The sequence below is a fragment of the Eschscholzia californica genome, unplaced genomic scaffold (assembly GCF_041429995.1).
Source record: "Eschscholzia californica isolate CP2 unplaced genomic scaffold, dmEscCali1.0.p SCAF_2, whole genome shotgun sequence".
NCBI lineage: Eukaryota > Viridiplantae > Streptophyta > Magnoliopsida > Ranunculales > Papaveraceae > Eschscholzia > Eschscholzia californica.
Window position 1 is genome coordinate 62,700,668 of NW_028238309.1, and position 21,380 is coordinate 62,722,047.

Below are 21,380 nucleotides of genomic sequence, written 5' to 3' on the forward strand. Positions count from 1 at the left end.
AAACCAAAGGTACAAATACCTACAAAAGCAGTTGGGTAACAACATTCGATAAAGTTCACAAACATTACGGGCAAGCACAATTAGTAACCACGACAAGAATCTAAATATTTTAACACTTTTCTTTTGATATTTCGACGAATAGCATAGGTGAGGGGATTTACAATGACGGTTTTGTGGTTCAACTAAGCACCGAAGATGATATTTGGGAGGCCGAGCATCTTACCATACTGAATGGTCAACCAACCCACGACAGAGAAGTACACAACAAGAAAACAAACTCGTTTCATATACACCCCAACGACTCTAAGTAGACTAAGATTCCTCAAATCCCAAATTCTATTTAGCCTTGATATCTGCAGCAATTTGACCAAGACAATGGATATCAGTGAGGTCGACATACCAGTTATTAACCCAACTACTGTTTCGAGAATCGCACGCTTAGGTATCCTCTTGGTGGAGAACAACAAGGAACCTGTCATCCTCTTCCACCTGCAAAAGATGCCACCAGGGTATTATAATCAATTATTAGTAGATAGGGAATTTGTTGAAGAAACAAGATGTTCTTTCTACTTCCAGAATATCAGTGAGTTTGTCTGTCTGTACTCGACTGTCAAACCTCCCACACGCCAACAAATCATGTTATACTATTTGTCATCTTAGTTCATACATGAGCATGACGTTATCAGATGGTCAGGAACAATGTGTTCAAGCTGTCCCTGTAACATCGATGATGCAAGGGGCAGGACAAAACACATGCTTAGGTGAAGCAAGGGACACATTAAAAACTTTTCAGCAGACGGGTGATCAACTACTTAAGAATTGCTTAAACCAAAAAAAATAGTAAGGTCATGTAAATTGCTCGTTTATATGACAACTTTCGGAAGGAACTTGATGTAGTTATACGAATATGCTTGGATCACTGTGCTTACGAATACTATTCTTATTAGGTTTCTACTTTAGATTTAGTTTCCTTCTATTTAGGGATTTCTTAGATAAGCTTCCTTTTTTATTTAGATTACAGTATTAACACTTGAACTTCCCGTTCTATTTGAATTTAGGTACTTGACGGATTCTTAGCTTCTAATCAATACATAACTAACATTCTGTACAAATAAATGTCGATGTTATGAGATAGAGTAGGAAACTGTACACGTAAAATAACAAAGAAAATAAGTGATTAGTTCACTTACAGTATATAATATCTTTGGATCATTTCAACCAAAGAAGGATCTTTAGCTTGACAATTGAAGACGCTGTCGGGGAAAATATCCACGTTGTAAGTGCCCGGTGTGTACCAACAATTATAGGTTCCATTGACCTAAAAGGTAGCAATACTATGAGAACTTTCTAGTAATTCAAGATTTAGAGTGAATAAACAAAACTAATATCCTTCAAGCATGAATAAAAATCAAAGAGCACCCATTGAAAGACTTTGTACAATGACATACTTTAAGCTTATCTTTGGTAAGCCATGCAGTGCCAAAACTAGGTCTACAATTTATTGGTAACGCCTCTTTAGGAGATTCAACTAATGCATTTCGTGTTTGACCCGAAGTATGTTCTTTGTATTCAACCTGAAAAAATGATAAAAAAATGATCTGATTAAAGCTCATATTCATCTGCGTAAAGAAATTTATTTATATGCAAAACGGATTGCTTGAACAGCTAAAGTTAACCAAAAGACCAAATCTGGATCGCACTCGTTATGGGCAGAAATCTACATAATTTCTCTTTGATGCAATCACCAATAATTTTAGTAAACTTGCCTGCAATACTACGTCACATCACCAATAATTTTTCTGTATAGTTTTCTTTTTCTATATATTCAATCTTACTTTCAAAAAAAAAAACATCACCTATCCAGATGCTTTAAAACCACGTTGCAAGCTCAAAGTAGGAGCAAGCAAAACCCAGTCTACGTGTAAACATGAAAGTAGAAAACAGAAAATAATCGCTGGGAAGAGCAAAAGATCTTCCTCTATAACCTATCTTTTTTACGAGAGATGAAGAAAGAATTACATGCAACTCTATTCTAAAGAATATTATAAGACTGAACTTGATCACTAAAAGAAATTAGGCCTACATAGCCCAGTCATCCATAATTATTGATCTAAACAGTCCAACAAGGCTACAAGTATATGAAATATGGATAACGGGGGTCGATATCCAGCACCAATACAAAGTTTGGATATGGAAACCTAAAGAAATCCCAACATGAAGATACAGCTATCTATGAACATATAAAATCTACATTATACCCCGTGAAATGATTACGAGCATCTGATAAGGACCCGGATAGAAATACAAGTATCTGTACCTGACATGTCAAGAAATATTAAAAAGGAATAGCCATTCTATATATCTACGAAGGATTACAGATCTACCCTTACAAAAAACAGCACCCACTTCAAGAAAAAATCGACCAAAATCTAGTCTAGAACAAACAATATATCAAGCTAAAACTTAAAATACGTTAATATAAAATCGACTATAAAAGAAAAAGAAATAACAAGGTTTGTCACTCTGCAAAAGATTCTCTAAGCACACAACTTCTATCACAAAAGGCAAAATTGTAATTCTAAAGTTGATCGTTTTAGAATTATTGTGATTTTGAAGTACAATACCTCTTTTCTAGCCATAAAAATTTGGGAATCTGATTGATGTTTCCATTTCATCCAGTTAAATTTAGATTGTTGATTGTTGGATTTCTTTAATCATAGGTGACACCGACATAACCCACCCAAGGGACATAGACGACAAAATAGCAAATAAACATTTGCTTTCATGCATGTCTTTATACTATTTTGGCTTTGTTGATGCATGTGATCCCATAAGTTAAAAACCATTGGCATCAAGAGCGGAGATTTACCTTCAGAATCTGAGTTTTTTCACAGATTTTTGTTGATACTCCTTGCCTAAATGTACATATACTTCTTATTATTGGATCGGTTTAACGTGTACACGCTTGGAAAAAAAAATTCGAACTAAAGATAAGTGATTTTCTTATAATGGAAGGAAAGTTGTATTATCATAAGTCTGAACTACAATACTATCATAAATCAAATTATCTTGGTCAGTAAGAATAAATAACATTCCTGACCTTGTGAATACACATAGGCTGATTAACTACAAACAGAAGGTGTGTAGCATTGGGGGCTGGGGTGGGGGCGATCCTCCATGATCTACCGATAACCCTATGGCCCTATCAAGTTCATGATATAATATGCAATTTTCGTGAATTGACGTTGAAATTTGCACTCTAGCCTCAAGAGTTCTCCTATAGAGAATAGTTAAAAATTTGTTGAATTTGGAGAACTGCACCTGGAAATTGTAAAGGAATAGATACAGTAAAATAAAATAAAAAAGTCAAAATTGCAACAGGAAAACAATAGGAACAAAGTAAAGAAGTATTAGGAATCAAAGATATAGCCAACTAATAAGGGGAAGCATCTACTACGTTAATCTTATAAAACTTAAAATATGTGTACACAAATGAACTTAGAAAGATAAGTGGTTTACATCACCTTGAATATTGAAGCCCAATAGTAATCATAACGACATCGGAATTTTGTTCGGTCATAAGGGTCAAATACGTTTTTGGCTTTATAGTTGAGGACTCCAAGCTCACAAACCTTGGACGACCTAAGGTCCACACCTACAAATCAATCAGATTAGCTCATTCAGTAAACTGAGTTTCACATCAGAAATTCGATAACCTAACACATAAGACAAGATGTCACATTATCTGTCGGTCAACAGGCTAGCATGGCCTGAAAGAGTCCAGCAAGAGAATACAAGATGTTGGACAGAAAGGCAACTAGCCAGTCCATTTAAAGAGAGCAAAATGCAACAGCAAAGGTACTCACGAAACTTGTTTGAAAAAATCATGAAAATTTTTGTTATGTCTGTGTTTCTCCTATTCGTTTGAAAAAACCATCAACAAAACATGTTGTGTCATAGGATTGTGTGGACTAGCCGTCCGGGCTGCTAGTGATATTGTCCGCTTTGGGACCTCAGAGCCTCACCGTCGAAAAGGTGCTTAATCCCTTCTAAGGGGTACCTCACTTGGTCTAACTAACACTAATGTGGGTTTGCTTTACAACACACCCTCCCAAGACCATATCATAGCATAGACTACTGTGCTGATAACTTGTTATAAGATTGCGCGGATTAGCTTTCAAGGCTACTAGTGATTATTGTCGGCTTCGCCAGTTCAGGCGTGGCGATTTTAAATTGCGTCAGAAAGGCTGCTTAATCCCCATAAGAGGGCACCACACTTCTTCTCCAACCGATGAGGGAATTGGGATTGCTTCACAAAAAGCTACTCTGAAAATCAGTAACAAAAGAGATACAGAATTTGACATGGGGAGATAGACCAGATGGTGGTATCATGAAATAGCATCAGCACAATGCTTTTGCTTCTATATTCCTCTCTACCAAAGAGTGATTAAGATTCACAAACCCTTTATTGCATTTGAATTGATCAAATTCCACTAGTGCATGCAGTATAATCATGATCAAATCAAATGAGAACTAATTTTACTTGAAGAAACAAAAAACCCTAAACAAGAAATGAAGATGAAAACAATAATAATTAGGCAATTAAGAATGAAATAGATTAGAGAGGGAAATAGAACCTGAGGAGATGATCTTGCAGTGAGAAGGTAAGGAGATGGGAGTGGGAATTGAGAATTTGTCGATTAGAAGAGGTAAAAAACCGGCGAAGAAGATGGAGAAAAAGATAGAGAAGAAGAAAATGAAAGTGAAGAGTAAGACTAAGAGGTGGTAGCACAAACTTTTCTTCTTCTTCTTGTTCTTGAGATCGATTTCTTGAGATCCCTCCGGATTCGGATCCATCCACCACTAACTATTCCTACTCCTTCTCCTCCTCCTCCTTTATTTAGTAGAATTTAGAGAGAGAGAGCAGAAAGAGAGAGAGAGAAGAAAAAGGAGTGAAGTTTTGAAATGGTAGAAATAATAATAATCCTAGCTTATCAAGCCTAACAACTAAGGGTCCGTTTGATACGTTAGAAATCCTGAGTAAGAAAACCAACCTTTTTCTGATGGGAAAGAAAACATAAATTTTCTTATGAAAAATCCAGTTTCTGGCGTTTGATACGGTGTTAGAAAATTTGAGTAGAAATTTTAAAAGCACTCTTCATTATTACTGTGAACCCCTCTTTTACGTGTAAGTTAGGCGCCAATGTCATAAACATAGGGTGCTTTCAGAACTTCTAAAATTAAATCCCCATCTAATTCGATTGATAGGGGGAGAAACAATGAGGGTTAAGGCTTCCCGTAGCTTCTTCATCTTGTACCAGATCTTCTTCTTCTTAAAAAACCTTAAAGACCATCTCTCTCAAAAACATCCATCCCTCTCTCTTGAAGGAAAAACCAATCAGCTTAAAATTAGGGTTCTTGAAGGAAACCAATCAGCTTAAAATTAGGGTTCTTGAAGGAAATTAATCAACTTGAAATTAGGGTTCTTGGAGCAAATTGAGTTATTTTCTCTCTCTAGATTTTAGATTTGTATACTTTTATGTTTATGCCTTTCTTAACAAGTATTTAATGGAGATGCACAACTCTTCCCATTCCTTCATCAATTTGACATACTCACAGGTTTGAATCAATACCGTTTTGGAGCAGTTGATCAATAAAAGTTTGGTAGTTAGGGTTCTTAGTTACTTTCTCTCTCTAGCTTCTTGCTAATATTACGAAGAATTCTCCCTCTAATTATTATAAAACAAGAACCCCAACTTATTCCATTCATTCCAAACAAAACCAATAACAAATTGAAATATATCTCTCACTAACTTCTCATAGGAATTCTGCATTTCATCTGATTGAACAAAATCTCTATAAAAGCTCTTTGTCAAATATCCTTGTTTTTTTCCCAGATCTATATCATTAGGTCTTGCTTCTAAAACCACTTCTTCCAATTGCTTTGATAGTGAGGTTTCAATTTATAAAATCTTTGCTAAATCAATTGCTTCATGATCAGGACAACCATCTAGGGTTTTGAAAATCAAGAAAAATCAATTGCTTCTTCCAACCTAGCTTGAAAATCAATTGCGTCAGAGAAGGTTACCGGAGGAGAGAGAGCGTGTTATGTGGGGGTGAGAATTGGCTTTTCCCATCTTTTTTGTGGGAAAAGAAACAAGCCCTTTTTCCTACTTTTTTTTCTCATAAGAATTCGGTTTTCTTACTCAAGGGTCCTATCAAACACTAAAAATCTGACTTTCCCGAGAAAACGACTTTCTCAGCCACGTTTTCTCACGTATCAAACGGACCCTAAATTTTGTTGGGTTTATATGATATTTACGCGAAAAAAGAGGAATGCTAGAGAACAAAAAAAACTAAGAACAGTTCTAGCATAAATGTGGTTTAGTAAATAAGAATCATCGGAGTAACAAATCACGACAAGTCACATAAGAGTTTTGTCCAGAGTCTGTTTAATTAGCTTTTCTTAGTCTCTAACATTGCTCTATTTATATTGGATTGGCTGAGGAGAAAAAACATACATGATTTAGATCAAAATCAACAAAGTCGGTGTTTAAAATTGAGTTCACTATAAAGTTGTCACATCTATTGGATAGATAAAGTAATTACGCTATGTTAACGCATAGTTCTTTATCTATTTTTGTTTTTTAAATATTGACAACTATAGTCATTACAAATGTATTGAAACATCAAGAGAAATGCTAGTAAGGGTGAAAAGGTGAACCTACCCGAGCCACGTGTAAATTTTGGCAAATAATGTTTTGTTTAAAAGTTTACATTTGGGTCTATAAGAATAATATATTTGGATAGCAGTCCCTCTTTTTATGTTTTGATTTGGACCATTGAACCACATCAACAACCATTATCAAAACACCCAAATCTTTTATTCAATCAACCCTCGTTCTCTCGAAAAAGAACTTGGTACGGAGATCTTCGAAAATTGATTGTGCATCTGATTCCCACGTAGCTCCTCCACATAGGATTAAGTCCAGAGTAGGTTCACCTTTTCGCCCCTTTCTAGCATTTCTCTTACAAAAATTGAAATGGCTAAGATGTTCTAAAGTTTCTTACTTTGATTTATACAATAAAATAGTGAAGTAGAAATGTCTTCCTCAAGTACTCTCTCAAATATATACATATATAATAATAATAATACTTGACCTGACTACAAAATCGTAAGATGGGCCAAAAAGGCTTAACTTCAATTTGAGTTCAGATGAGAAATGTCTTTTCAGATATTCTTCAATATTCTGGCTGTTGACAGATCGTGAGAAGCATATGAATATGGAAATTGAAGTTTAGCCCTTTTTCTGTGGCATCTTTGGCCTGGTAGTTAGACTAAGTAGCAATATTGTTGTACATGAAATCACATATCACCTGCCTCACATTGCCATTAATATACTACTAATTGAATAAATATTACTTACTTTAAGTGCAAGTTGATCTAATATTTAAAGATTACTTCATTTCATATTCATGGTTCCCATAAGTGCATGATTGAAATGCTTCTCTCCTTATTCATCTACCCTTCCAAACTCCTCCTCCTCCTAGGTTGAAGCCATGACCAATAACCCATCCTCAAGTACACCTGCTACAAATTGGGATTTTGTATCAAATTTTACTACTAGTGATGCTAGTAAGAATCATGAATGGCTTATCAACCTTCGTCGATGTCTTGAAGAAGAAAAAGAAGGAGAAGGAGATTCCAAAGACAATGATCTACCCATTTGCATCTTTAGTGTCCCCAAGCCTCTAATGTCCTTCAAACCTGATTGTTTCAATCCTCATCAAGTTTCTTTAGGTCCATACCATTATTGGAGGACTGACCTTCATGATATGGCAAGACACAAGCTTTCTGCTACCAAAAGAACCCAAAAACATCTCATGAATAATCATAATAACAACAAGCAAAACCAAACCACTACTAGTAGTAGTAGTACTAGTTTGATCAAATTTGAACACTTGGTCAATGACCACTTCCTCAAACTCGATTCGAAAATACGTTCTTGCTATCATAAGTATCTTGATTTCAAACCTGAAACTCTTGCTTGGATTATGGCTGTAGATGCTTCTTTCTTGCTTGAATTTCTTCAAATCTCTGCTGCCATTCGATCGTCTTCATCGTCTTTGGAAGGTACTAGTGAGAGTCAAGTAGTATTAGCTACAAGAGTTTCATCTACGCTTTCATCCTTTTCGTCTTCGTATTTATTAAACCATTCAAGATCCGGGTTTAGAAAATCAGCTCATAACATGATTCTTAAGGATATTATAATGCTTGAGAATCAAATCCCTTTGTTTCTAATGAGAAAAATCTTAGAGATTCAACTTTCTTCATTGGAAATGGCGAACGAGGCACTCTACGCGTTGTTAATATGCTTGTTTAAGGAGATATCCCCAATCAAGATTAACGAAGAGTTCTTTTTGAACGTTGACCAAGTCGCGAACCGGTCACACTTGCTTGACTTTCTATATCATATGCTAATCCCCCCAAAACCGACTGACGATGAAGACGGTGACAACCAAGAAGAAATAAATGAATTTGGAGAGGACCAAACAAACAATAAGGGTGAAGTAGATGGAAAAGATGATTCATTTGGAAACTCAAGTCATGTTAAACAACTCTTTAAAGAGGTATGGAAGTTAATATCTAGTTTAAACAGAGGACCGATTCTCTTACTTAAGAAAACCATAATCTCAAAACCTATGAAATTAGTATTCAAATTACCATGGACAGTTCTCAGTCGGATTCCGGGTCTTGCTCTCTTGAGACAACCTATACAACATTTTATGAAGTTTTCTCAAGATAAAGAAGAAATCAAACCCGAAGATGAGGAATCAAAATCCACCCACGATCGATACATGAACAAACAACCATTAATGGAAGAAATCAATATCCCATCAGTTGAAGAACTCTATAAAGCTGGTATTAGATGCTTACCCACAAATAGTAACATAGAATCAATTCGTTTCGACGAGAAAACCGCTATACTTCACCTTCCTATCTTATGTTTAGATGTGAATAGTGAGACTGTATTAAGAAACCTAGTGGCATATGAAGCAACAACAACAGGGACAATGGCGGTTTTTACGCGTTATACGGAACTTATGAATGGGATAATAGACACAGAAGAGGATGCTAAACTACTTAGACAACAAGGGGTTCTTCTAAGTCATTTGAAGAGTGATCAAGAAGTTGCAAAACTATGGAACGGAATGTGTAGGTCTCTCAAGTTGACTAAAGTTCCCTTCTTAGATAAGACTATTGAAGATGTGAACAAGTATTATAGTTGTAGGTGGAAGGTTAAGCTGAAGAAATTCATGAAGGCATATATATATGGCTCATGGCGAATTCTCACATTTCTGGCAGCTGTTTTGCTCTTATTGATGACTGCATTTCAAGCTTTCTGCTCCGTCTATAGCTGTCCTCGTATTCTTCGAATTACAACGGTTGAGTTAACTCAGTAGCCGTGATAAATATCCCACAAGTGCGCTTTTCTTTATAGATCAATCATGTTGATCTGTCCTCTTTCCTTGGTTCTACCCTCGCTAGGCCCCTTAGATGTTTGACCCATGTCAGTTTGATATAGGTAGTCTTCCTTAGGTTGTGCATTTTTTTTCCAAATATACTTGAGATCTTAATTGATCGAGTTAGACTTTGGAATATTGGTGGTGTTGTTTTAAGTATCTACGCGGAATTGTGATGGGTAATTGACTTCCATTTATATGTTCACGATGGTTCACTCTTGCCTGATCCGGTAGAATATAGAAGTTTTGTTGGTGCTCTTCAGTATCTAACAGTTTTCACACTAAATCTTTAATCCTATGATGTCAATTATACTGGCCAATTTATGCAAAACCCATAATAGCAACACTAGAAAGCAACATGTGTACGACAATAAAAGCCGTAAACATCAATCGAATTTTTTTCGCTTGCAGTTTTGTTTAGATTCTGATTAGACATGAAACATCATTGTTTGAAGGATAATCTCCAACGTATTGTGTTGCTTCACATGACAAGGAATGGTTATTTGTTCCACACACCATAATTTCAACCAAACTTATTCTCATACATATTACACCAAACGTATAGCATCAACACACTTAAGAAAGAAAAGAGCTAGCAATTATATATATATATATATATATATATATATATATATATTATATAAAACGCAACGGCCTACAAGTAGCGTTTGAGATAATCCTCAACAGAGGTGTAGTTGACTTCAGGATACAAAACGGAAGCCTCTTTTTCAACCTCAAAGTTGGTAAGGCAACCCTCATAAAAAATGTGATAGAAATGACCCACTCCTACTTGCCCAGCATAATCCATTTCTGAAAAATAATGATACATAAAATTAGTCCCACATAGAGAAAAAAAATGTGATCTAGTAACCAAGAATAATGTTGTTACACCCTTTTTATTTATTGGTTTTGAGTTGAATGACCAGAAAGTTAACAACACACTCCCTATTTTACATCATATAATATTTATAGTACCTTTCAGTGTAGCTAAGAAGTCCTCTCCAGATATAAAAGTCTTGTTTAGTTTCTTTCCGGTGAGCTTCTCCCAGATACCTATCAACTCCATTTGCGATATTATATTTAAAGGTGGCCTCAGGTAGACGGTTTTGTTTAGTGTACGCGGATCATCTATTGTTTTTATTGTGTACGTTGCTACATCATCCTCATCCAAGAATATCGCTGCAGGTTTAAACAAGTGCGAAGATTATTACCCATCAGATAAAAATTGGAAAAGAACATGGGCCTTTAGCTTAATTGGTTGTGCATGACCTCTTAAACACAGAGAGGTTATGGGTTCGAGTATAAGAGAACACAGTTTTGCCTCGGGTCCAAGAGTTGTTTCCGTAACGGGTTATGATGTTTCAAGTCATATGTCATATGATGTAATACTGAATCGAATGAATCTTTGAAAAATACAAAAAAAAAATGAGAAAAGAGAATATTATACCTTTAACGTTACCATCTCCATAAACGGTAACGTTGTTGGTGGGAGGGGTGAGACTTGACATTTGAGAAAGGCTTCCAATGAAGTACCCACCAAAGCAGTTGGCAGAAACATAAGTGAATGGGATGTCAGCATCTTCTATTGCCTTTCTCACTTTCATTTTCTCATCAAATGTTATCCTTCCTGGTTCAAGTGCATGCCCCATCCTTGCTGGGTCCATTCCAAACTCTGATGGCAGAAATCTCTGCTTTTTTCAATCCATTTCCACCAACACCACATTGGTTAGTGCTTTCAATTATTAACCACCATTCATCATTCCAACTTTTTTTTTTAATTGAATTGTGTTACCCTTTTTTTATAATTGTAATTTAAGTAGTTCATGAAAATAAATAATAGAAATGAAGAAATTCATGAATGATCGTCGGTCTCATGAAATATTCTTCATCTCGTAACAAGGAGGCGGGACAATCCATCCCATAAGATAAATATGTTGAATTCGTAGACGACCTTGTACCAAGCAACTCAAAACAGTATACCCACAAGAGTTTGGTAGAAGTTGCCAGAGAAAACATTTTTGAAAAACATACTTAATCAGTGATTTGGCATAGGATTGTATGAGAATAGTCCCACGTGGGAGGAGGGTGATCTAGAAACCAAAAATGTAACGTCTAGGTCATTTCAACTTATTGTCAATTGGTTTTGAGTTGGATGACTACAAACTTATCATGGTATTAGAGTTACGCCCACACGTAATAAGTTTAAAAGCCACACGTGTTTCATGTCATCGAAAAACATGAAAAAAGAAATACATTATAGACTAAAAAAATACAGGTTATATATAAGAGATAAAGAGAGACGGAAGTACCTTGATGTTTCCAGCTTGTTTGATAGCATCAATAAGTTTGAGCTGTAAGAGGATGTTATGTGACCTAAAATGCACGCCGGACATGGCACAAATGACAACATCAACTTGTTTTACAGCTTCAACGAGGCTTTGGGTATCGGAGAAGGAGGCACGAAGTAGTTGTGCCCCTTGCTCCTTAAAAGACAATAGCATCTGAAGTTTGTCTATATCAAATCCGATCTCCGGCCGGTGAAGGACATAAGTAGGATGACCTTGGGCTAAGCTTGCTTTTACAAGCCTCTTGCCTATGTAACCTGTACCTCCTACAACCAGAACTCTACTCTTGCCTTCTTCTGCCATCTCTTTGCTTAAGAATGAGCAACTTATTGATGCATACAAGTTATATCTCCAATTCCATATCACCTATATATGCCATTCAAAGAAGGGAGTTAGTTGGGAAACATGATTATCCCCACCTTATTTAATAAATTTGTAAGGAAATAAAAACACAGACTGACTTTGAGTCAATCTAAAGGTATACCCTACCAAAAGACAATATAAGAGTCAAGATAAAGATACCATATTTTTTGGTGTGTGGTACAACTTAATTAATCTATTATATAAAACAGAAGAAAAAAAGATGACGGGGACAAACATCTTTTTTCAGTAAAGGATATTGTCTAGAGGTCTTATAATTTTTACAATATAATCTGTTGCTATTAATTTGGACATATCAAAAGTCTAAATCAAATTTATTATACAAAACCGATTTCTCACAATTAATACCAACCGATGGAAATCAATTTGGAAACATTTAATTCGGAAACGGAACTATAGAAAGACGTATATTACCCGGATTGCCATAGCATGGAAACAGACCAAGAAAAATTGGCATACGCAATTGGTTTCCAAATTGCCATAGTATGGAAACAGGCCAAGAAAAATTGGCATAAGCAATTGGTTTCCAAATTGCCATAGTATGGAAACAGGCCAAGAAAAATTGGCATAAGCAATTGGTTTCCAAATTGCCATGGTGGCCAATTCAAATTGAGAGCACCATCTTCTTTGGATTCCTTGTTTATATATACTTACATACTTTTAAAGGAAACAGACCAAGAAAAATTTAGTCCACATTGCCATAGTATGGAAACAGGACAATTTGGAAACTATAGAAAGATATATTGCCCAACCAATTTTAAAATTCATACATTAGTTTGGAAACTAATTTGGGAAAAGTTAATACCGAAACAAATTGTATGAAAATATATCTACTAAAATAGATGTATTTGGAAACAATTAATACGAAAACAAATTGTATGAAAATATATCAATTGATACACATGAAAATATTGTTGTTTTTGTCTTTTTGAATCTGTGGTGGTTTGTCTTTTCCCAATTTCAAGGCTTGCATAAGATATTTCTTCTTTCTGACTTGATCCAGCGTCATGCTTATAATTCATAGAGTGATTATTTTATCATTTGATTTGCTTGCTTACTTGATGGTATTAGGTTCTTTTTTAGTTTTGTTAGTCACTCGGATTTGTTAATATTTTGTCTAAAATAAGACTTTTTATATGTTTATGTTACTGAGGGTGATCAGGAGTTTGAGTATTTTGTCTATAAACCTTAATATAATGGATGGATGGATTTTATATTTTATTTTTCTAGACCTTGCCTCTTTCTCTTACTTCGTTTTCAATGATTGAGTTCTTTGTGTTCAATTTTGCATCAAATTTGATCATTCGCTCTCTCTAACTTACATGTTGATCATTGTGGTCCTTATCTTTTACGCTTCAGGTAATAGTTGAAGTATCTTCATGATGGATTACAAGGTATTTTTTATATTAACTTACCTGACTAATATATTGAACTCAAAAATATTTTTCATCTCTGGTTAGTTTTCTTCTTCGATAATATGTGATGCATGAATACAATTTCATCTCTGGATAATTTTCTATTAAGGATTCTTATCATCTTATGTCAATGGTGCAAAGAACAAATATTTTTATCAAATGCTTCTTGATTTTTTTTAAATAAGTTCATCCTTTGAAGATTTGGAAGTCAAACCACATAGTAGTAGTTTATCAAATTTTATCCACTTAAGATTTTATAATAAAGTTTATTAGATAATTGGGTGATACAATCCACACAAATAGATAGAAGAAAAAAATATATTCAGTTATTAAGACATGGACTCTATTCAGCTAGCATTTTAGATTTTCTTAAATAAAAAAAGAACATACAAAATTTAAAATGGAGTCTAATTCAGATTTCAGATCTGGAAAATAAAAAAAATCATTTTCTAAATGACCCCTTACTTTATGACCAGCTTCCCGCTTAGCCTCCTACTTTATCAAAAAGGGTTATTTCCTTAATGGCCCCCAACTTTGTGACCAGCTTCCCGCCTGACCCCCTACTTTACGAGAAATACCCATATGACCCACTATTTCCGTTCACTTTAACTTTCCGTCACTCTCTCTCCTCCATCTTTTTTCCTCTCTCTGCCATGTCACGCCACATCATCTGTTACGCCACTTCATCACCTTCTCCGGCAAGGTCGCCGGTCGGCCAAATTTCCGGCCGCCGACCTTCAAACTAAAAAAAAAATATATATTTTATTTTCTTTCTCTCCTCTCTCTCTCTCTCTCTAAGAACTCCGGCGAAGTAACCCTTCGCCGGAGTTCGTCTGTTCTCACAGAAATAATAATTTTTTCTTTTAGAGAGAGAGAGAGAGGAAAAAAAATAATATATATTTATTTTTTTTAGTTTGAAGGTCGCCGGCCGGAAATTTGGTCGGCCGGCGACCTTGCCGGAGAAGGTGATGAAGTGGCGTAACAGATGATGTGGCGTGACATGGCAGAGAGAGAAAAAGAGATGGAGGAGAGAGAGTGACGGAAAGTTAAAGTTAACGGAAATAAGGGCCATATGGGTATTTCTCGTAAAGTAGGGGGCCAGGCGGGAAGCTGGTCACAAAGTTGGGGGCCATTAGGGAAATAACCCTATCAAAAATACTCAAATAGCCTATTTTTTCCGTTACCGTCACATGTCCGTTAATTTTTTTCTCTCTCCTCCATCTCATCATCTCTCTCTGTCACGTCATCTCTCTCGCCACCTCATCATATTCTCCGATAAGATCGTGGCAAGTCAAAATTTCTGCCGACCTTCATACTTCAAAAAAAAACTCTCTCTCTCTACTAGGTTTTGAGAATCTTGAAATGTCTGAGGCATTCAAATCCGGACATTTGAAAATCCTAAAATGTGTGAGGCCTTCAAATCTAGAAATTTACAAATCCCCGAATGTCTGTGGCATTTAATTATAAACAAAATGTCTGCGGACTTTGGCAGGCTTTCATAGTTTGATTGATTTTGTGAAGGATTTGGGACAAATTTGGAGCCCAAAATGTCTTTACAAAAACAAGAGACATTTGGACTCCATCATGTGATTAAACAATAGTAATAATATTAAAATAATAAATGACCACCAAATGTCCAGCAATGTCCACAAATATTTAAAGATGTATACGAAAGTCGAAAAGTATATTTTTGAAATGTTCATACAAAAATATTATTTCATATGATTAAACAATAATAATAATCATATTAAAATAATAAATGACCACCAAATGTCCAGCAATGTCCACAAATGTTTACGGATGTCTACGAAAGTCGAAAAATATATTTTTGAAATGTTAATACAAATATATTATTTCATGTGATTAAACAATAATAATAATATTAAAATAATAAAGGGTTAATTCCATTTTGGCCCCCGATTTGTGACCAACTCGTCGTTTTAGCCCCCAATTGTGTCCGGTAGTTCGTTTTGGCCCCAAAAAATTCCTAAATGGCCCCAATTTTTTTCCAACCTCCCAATTCTACCCCTATGGCATTTCTCTAATTATTTTTTTTCTTTTTCTTTGTCCACCTCTTCTAACAATTACCACATCACTTTGTCCACCTCACCCTTCTTCTCCGACGAAAGGTTACCGACCGGAATAAAAAATTCCAGCCGACCACCTTTACTAAAAAAATATATAAATATATTTTTTCATTTCTCTCTCCTCTTCTTCTTCTTCTTTCTTTCTCTCTCTTCTTCTTCCATCTCTCCTCTTCTTCCTTTCTCTCTCTTCTTTTCCCTCAATCTCTCTCTCTCTAAGCTCCCCTTCGTCGGAATTTCTGTCGGCGAAGGAGAGCTTAGAGAGAGAGGTTGAGGGAAAAGAAGAGAGAGAAAGGAGGAAGAGGAGAGAGAAAGGAAGAAGAAGAGAGAGAAAGGAAGATTTTTTTTTTTTTTGTAAAGGTGGCCGACCAGAATTTTTTATTCCGGCCGGCAACCTTTCGCCGGAGAAGAAGGGTGAGGTGGAAAGAGTGATGTGGTAATCGTTAGATGAGGTGGACAAAGAAAAAGAAAAAAAAATAATTACAGAAATGTCATGGGGGTAGAATTGGGAGGTTGAAAAAAAATTGGGACCATTTAAGAATTTTTTTGGGCAAAACGAACTGCAGGACACAATTGGAGGTCAAAACGGCGAGTTGGTCACAAATCGGAGGCCAAAACGAAATTAATCCAATAATAAATGTCTACCAAATATTCATCAATGTCCATAACAATTCACAGATGTCTACGAAAGTCGAAAAATATATTTTTGAAATGTTAGTACAAATATATTATTTAATGTGACTAAGCAATAATAATAATATTAAAATAATAAATGTCAACCAAATGTCCATCAATGTCCACAAATATTCACAGATGTCAACGAAAGTCGAAAAATATATTTTGAAATGTTAGTACAAATATATTATTTCATGTGATTATACAATAATAATAATATTAACATAGTAAATATCCACCAAATGTCTGCAGATATTCACAGATGTCTACGAAAGTCAAAAAATATATTTTTGATTAGTACAAATATAATATGCATTACACATTTTGTCAATGGATTCAAGATCTTGAAATGTCTCCAGGACATTTTGTCTATGACTCAAATGTCTTGAAATGTCTATAAAGACATTTTGTCTACAAACTCAATGTCTTGAAAATGTCTTTAAAGACATTTTGTCTATAATAAATCACCTGAAATGTCTTGAAATGTCTACGGGACATTTTGTCTATAAATGTCTGTGAAAGTCCCAATCCACTACCCCCTTTAGACAAACATAGCTAAAAAACTTTACCAGTATGCTTGCAACGTCCTTTTGTACTCCCACAACTAGGGGTGGGAAAACGGTCCGGGAACCCGGTACCCGACCCAATCCGCCTGGACCGTTTGATCCCGAGAACCCGATTCAACCCGAGCGGGGCATACCCGGCCCGATGGTTCGGGTAATAGGGGGCGGGACTCGGACATGCCCTTATATCCGAGTACCCGCCATAATACCCGTCCGTGAAGTCATACCCGCTACCCGTTAGAAGACCCGCGTATGACCTTTAGATCCAACGGCTGAGTACACCTCACCCGTAGGATTAAACTATAAATAGGGTTACTCAACAGAAAATCCTAAACCTAATCAGTCTCTCTCTGCCCCTCTCTCTCTCTCTCCCTCCCTCCGCCTCTCTCTCTCCCTCTCTCCGCCTCTCTCTTTCTAACTTTCATTACCATTTACACTCTCCCTTCTCAGTTCTCATGTAAGAGTAAGAGCAAAAGACCAAGATAAACTAAAAAGAAGCCTTATTCATCATTTTCTCCGATCTACGTGTGGGTTAAGATTCAAGAAGATATATATATGTTCTTAGCTTTTACTGTAATTGTTTCTTTATTTATAGGTGAATCTTGATTTTTTATTTATTTATTGATGAATCTTGATTTGTATTTTTATTTATAAATGTGGGTTAAAGTTGTAAAACCGATCTTAAAAGATTTAGTCAAACAAACATAGATAGATAAATGTTCTTGATTTATTTATTTTTTTGTTTTTTTGAGTTTTTCTCTGTGTAAATATCCCTCTGGATTGATGAATCTTGGTTAGTAATGTTGTAGTTTTGGTTAGTAATGTTGTAATTTTAGTTAGTAATTAGTAATGTTGTAATAATTGTAATTTTGGTTAGTAATGTTTAGATTATCTTGTTTAGTAATGTTTTTAATTTTGTTTATATTATAAACTATTTAGAGGATAGATAACACTTTATATAATGAGGGGCATAGTGGATAATGACTTAAAAAAAGGGAATTAAAAAAAATTATAAATGAAATGGTTGGTTATTATTATATTTTTTTTTCTCAAAATAACCTGAGCCCGTTTGGCCCAAGTCCGATGGAGCTTGCTCGGGCAGGCGGGCTCGGACGGGACTACGGGCCCTGAATTTGTTGAATCTGTCCGACCCGATCCGCTCGGCAACTAATAGCGGGCTAGATATTGTATTACCCGGTCCGCCCGAGTCGGACTCTATTATGCCCGAGCCTGACCCAACCCGCCCGATTCCCACCCCTACCCGTAACCACTTACTACAACCACCCACTACAATCATTAAATATTATATTTATTGTTACATTGATCGTAGTGAAATTTACTATGTATTCACGAGCAAAAGTTTATCCTTGTAGAACCCAAGAGGCACATTTAGAGCTAATTGGTCCTCTCAGTCTGTCATTAAATTAGACGGTCAAAGTTCGTTCCTTAAAAGAAGAAACCACCAATGAAGTAGCAGCTCTCTAATTTATTACCAGTATGAAAATGAAATTACTACTTGTCATCGTAGATTACAAACCAAATAAAGCTGAATATTGCCACTCTCCCTGTCTCTGTCTCTATATATATATATATATCAATATAACTTCAAGGAAATTGTACTAAGAGAAGACTTTGATTAAAGTTTTAAGAATTTTACTGTGTGAGACTATTTTAATATAGATGAATATAGTACTCGGAGTTGACGATGTTGTTGATGGTCCAACTGACGTTATTGACGATTTCGAAAAATTGAAGATAAAGAAGAAAGAAAAAGAAGTGAAAGAGGAAGGTGTGGATGAAAATGGAGGAGGAATTGAGAAACTAAATGACGATCTATTGATTCAAGTTTTTAAACTTGTAAACTGGAAATCCCTTGGTATATTGAAATGTGTTAACAAGAAATGGAACAAAATGATATCTCAAAATGGACAATTAGAGAAGAAGATTGATATTAATCGCAGGTCGCAAGCGCTTTTCTCCTTGGTCATCGGTCAAACCCGCACGTCCGTTCTTCATGGTGATGATCCTATGATCCGTCTCTGTCTGATGATGGAGTACGAATCTACCTACGCTGATGACCCCAATTTCTTGGACTACTACTAGCCGTAATAGCGTGACCTACTTCAATTGTTTGGTAGTTATGTGTTTTTTCCTAAGCATTTGGGTTTATAATTTAAATTGAATTAGTGTGATATGGTTCTATCAACTTAATCCATTAATGGACGAAGGACTGAACGCCCCACGACATAGTACATTTTTGGATTTGTTACTGAATATAAAAATGATCATTTCAGTTAGATCGTATAAACCAAGTTCCTGCCAACTCCTTTCCCAAAATTCCTGCAAAATATAATCTGCCTTAAGATTAAAAGAAAACCTTGACACAATCGGATCAGCAGGTATGCATGTGGGGATGTGTGTGCGCGCACGTCAGAGAGTGCGAATTAGACATACAAAAGATACTTCCTTAAATAATTTAGGGATACAGAGTACATATCTACTTAATTATTGAACTTAGCATACTAAATTACATAAGAGAAACCATTAGAATAGAATCCAACATTGCTGTATGATGGGATACAGATTTCTACATCTCCAAATGGGAAGGCATTTGTACTTCCTTCAGTTATCGAGTAGTAGTGATGAACACCATGGAAAGCGGGACACTCTTCTTTCTCTGCTTCCTGAATTAGAGAAAATAATGGTGGTGGTGGTTGAAATTGGTGGTCGTAGATGGAGAAGAAGATGAAGTTTTGTAATTTTGTTGTCTCGCATAATTTAACCAGATCTATATGTTTTCTTTTAGGGTACAGATCCACAATTTCCCACGAATTCGTGTCGGTTCCTTCTCTTTTTTGAAATATCATCATACTTTAACGAGTACGAGTCTTTGTCTTAAATCCAAGACGTCGATAATGAAAATTAATTTGATAACCACTCAACTTCAGTCGAGTAGGAATCTAACCAACCGAATTTGTTTACTTTTGGTATTCCAGCTGGACTTTCGTCAAATATCTCATATTCTTATGACTGTTTTTATTATGACCTCCCGACTACTATCCCATTCTTTCTCATTTCTTCGATCCTCCCAGCTCCTTACTTCAACCTTGAAACAAGTTTATAGTTAAGAACATCTCTACTGGGACATTTAAGAAAAACTATATAAATCCTAGATGTCAAGTGTCAAAAGTAAATCATTAAATTGTTTCTTTTCTATATGGCCATTTAGAGACACTCTAATAAAAAAATTTCTCCAATGTAGACAGTCTAAAGATCATGATTTTTAATTTAAATAATTGATGTGGCACTGAGAGAAACTCACTTAGACACTCTAATTTTGGAGTGTCTCTCTTGCACTCTCTATAAAATGCATCCATCTCATAATAGAGTGTCTCATGGGAGATCCTCTGACCTGTTCAAGTTGGGAAACTAAGATACAAGTCTTGGGATACTTGTCTAAGTTAGTAGTAGTATATTTTTGTGTCACTTCCTTCTCTAATTAAACTTGACAAACATAGGACAAAGAACTCTACCAGTATGGGGAGCCTTTTTGTACAACCACCTACATTATATTTATTGTTACATTGATGATAGTAAAATTTAGTATGTATTCCCGAGCTAAAATTTATTACTATCTTTGAAGAACCCAAGAGGCATTGTTAGACCTAATTGGTCTTCTCAGTCGGTCAAAATTCATTCCTTAAAAGAACCACCTAACAACCAACTCTCCTGATCTATATATATATACATATAACTTCAACCACTAATTACTACATTAGTAGGTAGAAAGCTTAAGAATTTTACTGTGTGGGACTATAAGTCTATTCTAATGGAGATGAATATAGTATTCGGAGCAGACGATGTTAATGGTCCAACTGATGTTATTGACGATTTCGAAAAATTGAAGATAAAGAAGAAAGAAAAAGAAGAGAAAGAGGAAGGTGTGGATGAAAATGGAGGAGGAGGAATCGAGAAACTAAATGACAATCTATTAATTCAAGTTTTTGAACTTGTAGATGGAAAATCCCTTTGCATGTTGAAATGTGTAAACAAGAAATGGAACAAGACGATATCTCAAAATAGAAGAGGACTTGAGAAACTAAATGACGATCTATTAATTCAAGTTTTTAAACTTTTAGATGGAAAATCCCTTTGTATGTTGAAATGTGTTGACAAGAAGCGTAACAAAATGATATCTCAAAATGCAGAATTAAAGAAGAAGGTTGATAAATGGAGTCCACAGGCGATGTTCTCCTACTTCAACAGTCCAGCCTGCACCCGCGCCCTTCAGTCCTTTTTTGATAATAATAGTCCTTTCCTCCGTGAGATGTTGGAGTACGAAACTACGTCCGATGATTACACAAATTTCGAATTCTACTAGTAGCGGTAATA

The 21,380-nt window shown here is 35.5% G+C and overlaps 2 protein-coding genes and 1 pseudogene across 3 annotated transcripts; 1 reads left to right on the plus strand and 2 right to left on the minus strand.

Annotated features, from left to right (window-relative positions):
• Window positions 1-105: 105 nt before the first annotated feature.
• LOC147560074 (exopolysaccharide production negative regulator) lies at window positions 106-5,011 on the minus strand. Its single transcript, XM_086662108.1, has 5 exons — window positions 4,638-5,011; window positions 3,525-3,655; window positions 1,449-1,574; window positions 1,191-1,318; window positions 106-489 (listed from the first exon to the last, which is right to left on the minus strand). The coding sequence occupies exons 1-5, from the start codon at window positions 4,855-4,857 to the stop codon at window positions 183-185; spliced, it is 912 nt and encodes a 303-aa protein (XP_086518234.1). The 5' UTR covers window positions 4,858-5,011; the 3' UTR covers window positions 106-182.
• Window positions 5,012-7,560: 2,549 nt separating this feature from the next.
• On the plus strand, window positions 7,561-9,465 carry LOC147560075 (putative UPF0481 protein At3g02645 pseudogene; annotated as a pseudogene).
• A 562-nt stretch (window positions 9,466-10,027) lies between these two features.
• Window positions 10,028-12,323, minus strand: PRR1 (pinoresinol reductase 1). Of its 2 annotated transcripts, XM_086662110.1 has the most exons (5): window positions 11,835-12,323; window positions 10,973-11,213; window positions 10,501-10,704; window positions 10,139-10,335; window positions 10,028-10,084 (listed from the first exon to the last, which is right to left on the minus strand). In XM_086662110.1, exons 1-4 carry the CDS (start codon window positions 12,171-12,173, stop codon window positions 10,181-10,183), a joined length of 939 nt encoding a protein of 312 aa, XP_086518236.1. In that variant the 5' UTR covers window positions 12,174-12,323; the 3' UTR covers window positions 10,028-10,084; window positions 10,139-10,180. The 2 variants fall into 2 exon arrangements, with proteins under 2 accessions (XP_086518236.1, XP_086518235.1); XM_086662109.1 differs by having other exon boundaries at window positions 10,028-10,335.
• Between the last annotated feature and the right edge of the window lie 9,057 nt (window positions 12,324-21,380).